Source organism: Cynara cardunculus (genome assembly GCF_001531365.2).
Source record: "Cynara cardunculus var. scolymus isolate 2C chromosome LG 3, CcrdV1, whole genome shotgun sequence".
Classification (NCBI taxonomy): Eukaryota; Viridiplantae; Streptophyta; class Magnoliopsida; order Asterales; family Asteraceae; genus Cynara; species Cynara cardunculus.
This window is the reverse complement of record NC_037530.1, coordinates 32,233,660-32,245,259: the sequence shown is the minus strand read 5'-3', so window position 1 is coordinate 32,245,259 and position 11,600 is coordinate 32,233,660. Positions and strand designations below refer to the sequence as shown.

The following is an 11,600-nucleotide window of genomic DNA, read 5'->3' as shown; positions in this document are numbered from 1 at the left end:
TTAATGATAAAATCTCTAAAAATAAAAAATTGTTAAAGTTGAACATATTTTATTTTTAGAGATTTTTAGTTTTGGTTCATTATTTTTTTTAAAAATTATATTATTAAACCAAAAATAAATTATTTCGTTATTAACTTTAAATTAAATTATAATATAAAAAAATTACACAATAAAATAAAAACTTTTAAATAATTAATTTGATATTAATTTTAATATATATATTTTTTAAAATTTTATAATATCTTAAAATGTATATTTTATTCCGGGGCTGATCACTGTTGGGCCTTTAGGGCCCTGGCCCCTGTGCTTTTTTTACTACTAAGAAGGAAAATTTTGGTTCATAGGCTGTTACGCTTACACAATTGCAGGCGGTCCCTCCACTCTTGAATCCGGACCTCCAGCAGCGAGCGACATCTATGACCAATGAGGCGTGAGCAGTGACCGACGACAGCCTCCAGCGTGAGAGACGAGACGAGACGGCAGTGAGCAGTCCTCCAGCGGCATCGACATCGACAGTATACGCTCAGTCCTCCTCCTCCCGCCTCCAGCAGGCGGCAGTGCTCTCGACGACTCGACGGGCGACGATAATCGGTAAGTTCTTTTGTTCTTTGTTCTCTCCGACTCTGTCTCTGACGAGTCCATAGCAACTGCTTACTGCTTAATTTTCTTGATTAGGATTTAGGTGATTTAGCCTTTAGGTCAAAATTTATGCACTCTGTCTCGACCCTGTGTAGACTACCTTAGTTCTTGCAAGGTTTCAGTTTCATACAACAATTTGATTGGTGACTTGTGATGGTGTTTTATCTTCCTGCAATCCTGCTATTGTTTGTCCTTGTGGATTCTGATTCTAGAGATGGGAATTTATTTGCATAAAAATATAGCATAAGAAGGCAGGTTTTCTTAGATAAATATATCATTTGTGCAAACCATAGAAGGTCCGGTCGTTTGATTGAGTCTTAGGGGATGTTTACTAGGCTCTGAAAGACCAGGTGAAACCCCATTTCAAGATTACACAAGATCACCAGAAAGATTAGAAGAAAAACAGAAAACTTCGTATACCAACTAAATCTAGAAGAGCAATCATAGATGTGAGTATTTAATGATAAAAGGAAAGAAAAAGGAAATGAATGATTAACCGAGGGGCAAAGCAAAGGTAGCTAGCAGAAGTAATAAAATACATGCACATATGAATTTAAAGCGCAAGTGTTGATGCATCATGATTATATATAAAATATGATTTATTCTTGATTGTGTTTGGAAGTTCTGCATATTTGTTCTCAAGTGGTATCATTCTTAAAAGAAGAAGCAGCAGCAGCTGCTCCTGTATATATTTCACATGATCAGTGGAGCTTAGATGGGGTGATACCAAATTTGCTTCTGAAGCTACTTAATACATGAGCAGTAGAATCATCAATATGCACCAGATCCAATGCTAACACCCAGAATTACATATATGATGAGAACACCATGTTTACTGCGGAAGAGCAACATGGAGGAGGTATTGAAGAAGAAGTCGTTGAAGTACAATGGGTGGCTTCTCAAGACAATGGATATATGGCTAATCTGCGGGATCAGATTGCGACTCAATTGTATTCAAATGCTTCAAATTGACTAAGAAACATGGTCATGTTTGTTATGATTGAAGTACAATGTTTACTGCGGAAGAGCAACATGGTGATGTTTGATATGATTGAAAATTGACTAAGAAATCAGAACATAAGAAAGTGATTTGGAAAAAAAAGTTACAACAATTAGAGGATATTTCTTGATCATGTTTTTGCACCGAATTTTTTTGTCTTCTAGAAGCAACACACCGTTGTCAAGTACATTGTGTCTTTGCACCTTAGTAGTCCTAGACATAGCCGGTACATGGGCTTATTGATGCTTTCCATTTGTTTGCTTGTTTATTTTAGAATCTTGATTGTGTATGTATTGGTTTTCTTGACTGGTTGTTTTATTATGAAGTTCAGCAGGTGCAGCCTTTGTCATTTTGTGGCATCTCATATAGGCAACAAAGTGTAACTTCTACGTTATAACTTTGGGTAGTGTATTTTTGGTATTTTTGAAAGTATATAATATTAGGTCCGGCCCCTGCCCTCGGAAAGTTTGTGTTCCGCCCCTTATTTTATTCAAAAATAAAAACATTATCGTTTTCTCAAAACCACATAAAACTGTATAATAACATCGATGGAGACAGATAATAAACAAAACATTAAAATCAATCGCTGTATTACGCGAGTACCCTTCTGGTATATTTAAGAAACATTCAACATAATTTCTTAGAATATATTTAATAATAACGTATTAACATTGGAGGGTGGCGAACTCGTTACAGAGCCAGGCTCGGCCCAGGCCTACCGTCAATGAGTTGTCCAAAACTCCAGGCCCGCCCTTGCTTGGAGTTGGAATGTTGGGAGTCGTCCAAAACTCAGAACTGAAACAAGCGATTCTCAACCCCCCACCCCCCCGGGTGCCCTTCTCAGTTCCCACGGCTCTCGCCCATGCGCGCAATTCCTCACCGTCTCAAGTGCTGAGGGTCGGACTTGCTCCATTACTTTTGCTAACCTACCGATTACGATCGGTAAGATTCTAATTTCTAGGGTTTACTTCATGAAATCGCAGACTTGCTGACATTGTTAGGATGAAGAGTTATTTTTTTAATGTTGAAACTTAAAATTGTTTAATTTCTAAGATTCTTGCTGGGTATTTGTTGAAATTATTATTTGAAATTGTTTATGTTGGGTATTGCTGAAATTGTTACGATATTTGAAACTTGAAATTGATTTGCTTACTTTCTTTTCTAATTTCTTTGCTGTTCAGTGTTGAAACTTGAAACTGTCAAACACTTGAAGTGTCACTTCTGTTGGAGCTGTTGCTCTTATGAATCAGGATGTTATTGAAGTGTTTACTTCTTTTCTTGAAATTTTTAGCATATTTCGCACTTTAGTTGAAATCTATAGGATATTTGACAATTGCTAAGAGGACCACGCTAAACAATATTCCTGCCTCCACCCTTGTCTCTAACAATCATATGCACTTATTTCGCTATTTTTTGGGGTAAATTATAGTTGAGGCTCATCTCTACAGCAATGGATGACGATGTTTCAAACTCACTCCGTCGCATGTCGACTCGAGCTCGTAAAGTTGCTCCAAAAATGGTAGCTGCACTTGCCAGCACTGATAATCGAACTCAGGTTATTTGAGTTTTTCATTTGATGCTTCGATGTTGCTTGATTTGATTGAAATTGGGCTTACTTTAATTTGTACGCTCTGTTTAAAATTAGGCAATTCTTGCTCGTCTTGAAGCGCTCGAGAATGACAATCCTGGAGCTGAAGTGGTAGAACCGAACGATGATGATGATGCCTCCCTTGATGAAGATGATGATCAGGGTGACTATACTCTCATTTTATTTCGTTTAATATGTAATTATTAATATTATTTATGGATGCTTATATCTACCTTATGAAGATGATGACGGTGGTTATCAGTGAGCAGAAATCCCTCACTTTGAAATACCACATTTGGCCTTTTGAGCTTCAAATTGGTTTCTTTTAGCTTCAAATTTAGGGGAACATAATATTCCCCACATTCAACCATGTAAAGAGAATCGGGGTAGAAAGATTATGGAGATTAAGTAACGAAAACAACTATGCAAATTTGAATTTTGAAAGCACAAAGTACTAGGAGACTATGTGTAAGCATTCATGTTGTAGATATATACTTGATATAAACTGAGAAATTCTATTGAGACTGATCCACGTGGCTGCAATAACAACTTAACAAGAATTGTGAACTTGTTGCCCATCTCTAATCTTACATGTTTCTTTCCCACCTAAAACTGAGGTTGGATGATGAAACTTGAAACAGTGATGGGTGAACTGCTTCTGCTGATGATTTATGCTTATTCTAGGGTTACTTGGATGAATATATGATGCATGTTAGCATTTGACATTCTTAGCAAAGTCGTCGTTATGCATTGGTAACACTATGCTTCAGGAGCAAATTTCCGATTCTTCATTATAAATGGCTCGCTCTAGTGTGACTTACTATGACGACCTTTGGCTCTTGCTAGCCCTGTGAAGGACTTGCTTCGGATTATTAGTTTCAATGTTATTCATATGTAAATTTCCAGCAATCCTATTCATAGTTCTTTGAATTGTAGATTATGCTCTTGCAATCAAAGTGTTCACAAGTGATAGTGTCCTTCTGTCTTCTGTCTTCTTGCTTTTGCTTTTTCATTGTTTTTCTGTTTATCCTCATTCTTTTGCAGTTTACCATAAAAAGCAATCCAAAGGTACCAAACGTAAAACTCGTCAAGCCAAAGCACTGGAGACCGCAAAGAAGGCCCCGAGAACGTTCCTTGAGCTCTTGCATGATGTGAGCGGACCAGATTTTCTTATTTGTTATTTTTGTTTTATTGAACTACCAAGATCTCATTGTACTATTTATGAAACAGGCAAACCTGGAATCCTTGCCTCCTCATGTGCCATCCTATCTAAGGGCAGCAGTTGGGCCTCCAAGCTCCACTTGCCGCCGCCATTTTTGCACTGTTTGTGGTTTCTCAGCAAAATATACATGCGTAAGATGCGGAATGCGTTTCTGTGCAGTCCGTTGTCAGAATATTCACAACGATACACGCTGTCTGAAATTTGTTGCTTAGATCGGTGAGAATTTTTAAGGGAACCTTTGAGATTTACAAAATATCAAGCGGTGGCGAAATATACTCTAAATCATATTTGTATTTCATAAAGTTAACTTCTACAGAGTCCCAATTTTTTTTAATGGAATCATCCAATTTTGCTTGCTTTGCCTGTCATGAATTCAGGTCCAACATTAGCTGCACATAACTTGCACATTCTTACATAGCTGGATCATGAGCAACATTCTTTGTCTTATTATTGGATCTGCCAGAATTTGTACGTGATAGTGATCCTAACCTCTCTTATTCGTACTTGATAACTTGGTTGCTGCTTGTTACACACTGGAGGGTCAACTAGACAAAATAGAAGTGCATTAGTTAAATTGGGTGGGTTGCGATAAATGAGTACAAGTGGTTAGTGCAGTAGTAGAAGTAGGTCAAGCGAGGTTAGTAAGTCGGTTAGTAGTTTTACCAAGTATAAATAAGGGGTTGCAAGAGAGAAGAGGGGGGATCAACGAGTTCTGTAATTAGTTTTCTCAAAAGCTAGAAACCTGCTGTAAGCTTCTGATTCGAAGTGCAAATACAATTCAATTTACTCATGCTGGTCTTGTGTACATCACTGCTATAATGGAACTGTCATATCCAAAGTGCTGCTAGAATTTCTTTTGTGATCCTACTGGTGTTCATGCCAGTGATAGAGCATCCTATCGAGAAGTCAGTTATCAATGGATTTTTGCAACAAGAACATCTCCAATCTGGACCTCCAGAATTGGTCATGAGAATTGTCTATTAAATTTTGTTCACTGGTGTCTCTTGAACTGTTTTCATAGGTGAAAATGAAATAAGGAAATTCAAAAAGAAAACCACAGCAAAAACATGGAAGAAAGAAAGATGACTACTTATTCAGAATCTGCAGTTGACGACATTGGAGAAAAGGATTGAGAAGGTCCTCACGAATGCATCCATTGGTCTCCAACCTTGTGGTAAGCCTTCTTCATAAATCTCTTCACAAGTTTTTGGCGCCCCATTGAAGTTGTATGTCTTAGTTAGACTATGCATGATCTTAGTTGCTATATATACTGTAATGTGAAGATAAATTGTAGCTTTCCCAACACAGTCACTGGCTCTCAGTTACTGTTTCCATCTGCCTTGGCCCATTTTCTCTCTTTTCTCATCTCCATTTTTTCTGAAATATATACATTATACGGCAAATACTCACACACACTCATCATCTTTTGTGAGATTTGAACCCTTGACCTCCAAGGAGGTTGCGATCTTACTGGTAACTTGGATATGGCTGGGCTTGGTAATAGCTCCATTTTATCAGTTGAGCAGAAGGTAATTTTATTATCACATTCTGCAATATAGACCCAACAAAAGGACCCATGAACCATCCATGATTGGAATTTCCTTTAATTTTCTTTTGCAAAAGATCCAGGTGAAAGCAGCTGGATCTATGTTTTTTCTAGTTAGACGTGGAACGTTTTTTGGAGAACTGATGTTCGCATTAATTGCATTTCATTACGCACTACTGTTGCAATTCTAGTATGCACTACTGTTGCAATTCTAGTATGCACTAACTGTACTCCATCCTAGCCACTTACTTATCTTTGGACCACACCACTGTATGTCCTATAACATATTGTTTTGGAATGCTTTATTTTAACTCATTTGCGTTGGTAGACAATGACATCATGAATTTAATGATGAAGATTTTTTTCCTGTTGATATTAAATTATCAAGGTTTATTCAGTTTTGCTTACAATCCCATAGTCCAAGCCCCAATGAAAAACCCAACGTTCATCTCAAATTCAGATTTTAAATAGCTTGCAGTATCTCTTATTTCATCAAAAGTACCTGTTATGTTCATATCATCAACATATACAACTACGATTGAAAATCCAGAACTTGTCTTCTAGGGCACAATTCGTCATTCTTATATCATTTCCCAATCAAGTATTCACTCAGACGGGTATAACACATCCGCCCGGATTGTTCTAATTCGTAGAGTGAGCGTTTCAGTTTAATTGCAAACGCACTCCGCGGTTTAGAGTTACTTGAATTGGGTAGTGGAAGGCCATTAGACATTTTCATGTATATCTCTGAATCTAGATCCCCATAGAGATATGTGGTGACCACATCCATAAACTGCATTTCCAATCCTTCGGGAACTACTAGGCTAATTAGATAGCGGAACGTTATTACGTCAATTACTGGAATATGTCTCCTCATAGTCAATTCTAGGGAGTTCTGAGAAGCCTTATGCCACAAGGCGAGCCTTATATCTTGACTTCATATTCTCATTACACTTTCTGACAAAGACCCATTTTTGTCCTATAGGCTTTACACTTGGTGGGGTTAGCACCACCGGACCAAACACTTGTCTCTTTGCCAAAGAATCTAGTTCGGCCTGGATTGCCTCCTTCCATTTAGGCCAGTCTACTATTTGTTGACATTCTTCAACTGAGCGTGGTTCGATGTCATCGTGATTTATGATCTCATGAGCAACAGTATATGCAAATATATCATCAATGAGTATGGATGATCTTTCCGTCAACTCATGTGCATTCTCATAATTCATTGATATTTCTTTGTTCTCTGGAATCAATATTGATTTCGGAGTGTCCTCCATTAATGATTCCTGGAGATAACTATAATCAGAGACAATCTCATGAGAAGGATCTTCAGCATTGATGATAAATGGATCAGATTCTGCCTTACTCTTCTTTTTCTTTCTTGGATGAGTGTTTATTGAACCAAGTAGCCTCCCCATTTTCCTTTTGGGAGCCATGGCCTCAACCATATTTCCACTGTGTGATTGCAAAACACTTTCCAATGGTGTTGTGCCCTTGTTTGGGGACTTCTAATCTTGCAGGTACATTTGCAGCTGGTATATGTGATCTTGTCACTTTTGCAATATCAGTGAACGCATCAAGTATCGAGTCTGCTACGTTTTGAAGATTTAGTATTCGATTTATATTCACTTTCACATTGTGAAGTACGGGGATCAAAATGAAACAGAGGGGGAACATTCCATGACAATTTCTGTCGTTCCCTTGGAAAATCATTTTTCCTATCCCCCCAACGACGGGAAGACTGTATCATCAAAGTGAAATCCGTAAATCTTGCGGTAAATAGATCACCCGTCAAGAATTCTAAATAACGGATAATTGTTGGTCATTCATATCCAATGTATATACTTAATCGCCTTTAAGGACCCATTTTAGTGTGCTGTGGGGGGCACAATTGACACATATACTACACAATCGAATATGCGTAAATGTATAATATCAGGCTCATATCCAGTTACCAACTGATATGTAGAAAATGGTTTGCTAGTAGTGGGTCTAAAGTGAATAAGTTAGTGTTGCATGTAGTATTGCATATCCCCATTGAGAAATGAGTAAATTGGTGCGCATAACCAATGTCCTGACTACCATCTGTATCTTTTTGATATTAGCTTTTGCAAGACCATTTTGTGTGTGCACATGGGGTACGAGATGCTTTATATCATTCCCAATGGACATGCAATAATCATTAAATGCTTCTGATGTAAATTATTCAGCGTTATCAAGTCGTTGATAGGATAATCGGGGTGGTGAGCTCTAAAACGTATAATTTATGCTAGGAGTTTTGTGAATGCATCATTTCATGTGGACAATAGTGCGGCATGCGTCTATTGTGTTGATACATCAACCAGAACCATAAATAAATTTAATGGCCCACATTCTGGTTGTTTATGTCCATAAATATCACCTTGTATTCATTGTAAGAATGAAGTATTTTTATATTATATCCTTAGCTTTTAGGATAGTCTCATTCATGTCTTGGCTAAGGATTAGGGTTTACAAAAGTTGTAAGTATTCTAGATAGCATATTATGATGGTATGTTGCTTCTTGTGTTGTAAAAGTCAATAGCATATTATGATGGTATGTTGCTTCTCATTCATGTGTTGATGTCTATTTTGCTACACATGGATCATTATGTCATGACCATGGTGTCCCACATGGTCATATTGAAACATATATGTCATTGTTCCAAAGTTCTTTATTGACGACAAAATATGATTCAATAACCTAAATAATCCACTAGTTTGACACACTTATTTCTCTAATATATGTTTCTTTCATATCAGTAGAGTTTTTTTTTTTTTTTTGAAGTATATAATATTTATATATGGCAAATAGAACAAATAAACTCACACATCCTTCTCACCTTTGGTGAGGTTTGAACCCTTGACCTCTAGAAAGCCAATGACTCACATACCGCTAGGCCGAAAGCCCTTTGGTAACATATCAGTAGAGTTAATGTACATATACCTATTTCCATTCTTATAATATCATTTTCAGTTGATACAAATATCTTAACAATGTTCCTATTAATATAATGCTTTAGTGGCTATTAATCTTGTACTAACAAGAAAATGATAGTTCATAACTTAAGTACTATGGTGGGAGGAATTATAAAATAAATATTCGTTTATTTTTTAAACTTGTGTGACAAAAACACTCAAGTTCTCCTTGATACATTCCTATACGGAACGGAGAATTCTGAGAGTTTTATATTTGTTTTCATGTATTTCTTTACATCTATAATGGTTATATATTCGGTTTTATTTCGACAAATGAAATTAATTTAATACTTTAAAAAAATTTCAAATAATCATATGCTCAATCAATCGTAGATTAATAAGATATAGTTCATTTTCAAATTGTTTTCTTTTTTGATATGAGCGATTATTAGTACATATGACCTTGATCCTTTTCACAGTCTTGTCCACATGGTGTATAAATGTCAAGTGAGTGAACAACTGTCCTTTGGGATTATTTCCATACTTTGTTATATATCTCAACCACTTGTAGTAGATTGATGAGTTTGTTCTAAATGTTATATTCGAGTTTATGTGAACAACTGTCCTTTGGGATTATTTCCATACTTTGTTATATCTCTCAACCACTTGCAATAGATTGATGAGTTTGCATCATGTCATCTTCTGTGAGTTCCTTGCCACAGAGATATGTTTATCTCTATAATGAGATCGTTATATCCTTTAGATGATGACACACTTATTCTACAATAATGTTAATATTTTTCTTTATAATGTTATCATATATTTTGTATATTAATGTGTAATTTCTTTTTATATATTTATCCAATAAAAGAGTTTATGATAATTAAATGTAAAATAAAGATAAGGTTGGGAAAACAAATACAACGAAAAGTTTCGTCTTTCAATTTTTTTATTGTTGATTTTGAAATATTATCATAACTATATTTAGAGTAACTAGAAGAATACTCGCGCAATGCAATGAGATACATCTCGATTTTAATGTTAACTTTTATTCTGTCTTTGTTAATGTTATAATACGATTTTATGTGGTACTGAAAAAACGATAATGTTTTTATTTTTTGAATAAAATATGAATTTGAATGTTTAGTATCAAATTAAATATTTAAAAGTTCTTGTATTTTTTGTGTAATTTCTTTAATTCAATTTTTTATTATAATTTAAATTAGATTAATAATGAAGTTATTTATTTTTAGTTTAATAATATAATTTTTTACAAAGATAATAATCAGTATTTTGTTAGAATTTAATAATTATCCTAAATATATTTTAGATTTTTTACATTTAAAGTGAAATATTTATCCAGTATTTGATTATGTTTATCTGCAGTTAATTATACGAATTCAAACATAAAGCTTTAATAAATTGTACATACGTGCAATTTACTTATAACTTTGATTTTTAAGTAATATGCATCAATAAACAGTACTTAATACATAAACAATGTTTTCTAAAAGTTTTTGTCAAATAATTTATAATATATTATAGATATTACAATTACTATAACAAATTACACATAAAATAAGTATTATATTTACAAATTATGTTTTACTTATATATTTGATGTTTAACTATATTGTCTATAATTTAAAATGACTTTTTACTATTTATTTGTTATTTTAATAAAAAAAAAAGATATAGGTATAGATATGTATCCATTTTTAGGGCTGTAAATAAACCGAATGTTCAGCGAACCGTTAGTGACCGTTCGGTGGGAAGTTCTTTGATGTTCGTTTATTTAATAAATTAACGAACATGAACAATTTTTTATGTTCGTTTAGTTAAACGAACGAACATAAACAAAAGTCTCGTTCGTTCATTTATGTTTGTGAACGTTTGTTCATTTACCGTTTGTTTATGTTTGTTCGTTTATGTTTGTTTATATATTAAATTTAATATATAATTTATTTATTTATTTACATCAAATTTAAATAATATTTATTTTTGTTTGTTTAGCCCATTCGTTTATGTTCGTTCGTTTAACATGTTAACGAACGAACATAAACGAACACGAACACACCTGATTTCTAAACGAACGAACACGAATACAAAGATTTTCGTTTGTTTACCGTTCGTTTGTTCGGTTAAGTTAAACGAACGAACATGAACAAACCTATATCCGTATTCGTTCGGTTCGTTTACAGCCCTATCCACTTTATTACCCTTATAACCCTTACCCTACTCTATTTAAACCTCTTTTTCAAACCTACATACCCTTATCTCCTATGAGATTACTTGCTTAAAAAGTTAATTACACTTTTTAATTTATTCCGGTTTTAGTCATCGTAGTTATCATTTTGTTTCACTTTTGATCTTTTAGACTAAATATTATTAAATAGATATGTTAATTTAAGGGATATTTTCGTCTTTTTGGTTTTCTACATTTTCATTATTTTTTATTAAAATTCTAAGAAATATACTATATTTATGTTATATAACATTCAATATTTAAAAAAGTATATTATATTATATAACAATAATATAAAAAAAAATTATCTCTCGTCTCTCGTCTCTCTTTCCTGTTATTGGCATTGCATTTTTCTCCGGTAAAAAACATATGTTGATGAACAAAAATCAAATCCAACGAAACAAAAAAGTTGTTTATGTTCTT

At 34.3% G+C, this 11,600-nt stretch overlaps 1 protein-coding gene across 7 annotated transcripts; it reads left to right on the top strand.

Moving 5' to 3' along the window:
* Nucleotides 1–381: 381 nt before the first annotated feature.
* Nucleotides 382–6,255, top strand: LOC112508467 (SWR1 complex subunit 6). 7 transcript variants are annotated; one of them, XR_003068766.1, is made up of 7 exons: nt 382–591; nt 3,088–3,194; nt 3,285–3,390; nt 4,272–4,378; nt 4,458–4,665; nt 4,827–4,917; nt 5,471–5,491. XR_003068766.1 is itself a non-coding variant. In XM_025113082.1 (6 exons), exons 2-5 carry the CDS (start codon nt 3,090–3,092, stop codon nt 4,659–4,661), a joined length of 522 nt encoding a protein of 173 aa, XP_024968850.1. In that variant the 5' UTR covers nt 2,424–2,581; nt 3,069–3,089; the 3' UTR covers nt 4,662–4,665; nt 5,471–6,255. The 7 variants fall into 7 exon arrangements, 3 of the variants coding, with proteins under 3 accessions (XP_024968850.1, XP_024968849.1, XP_024968848.1); XR_003068765.1 differs by having other exon boundaries at nt 3,069–3,194; XR_003068767.1 differs by lacking the exon at nt 382–591 and adding an exon at nt 2,424–2,581.
* Nucleotides 6,256–11,600: the final 5,345 nt, after the last annotated feature.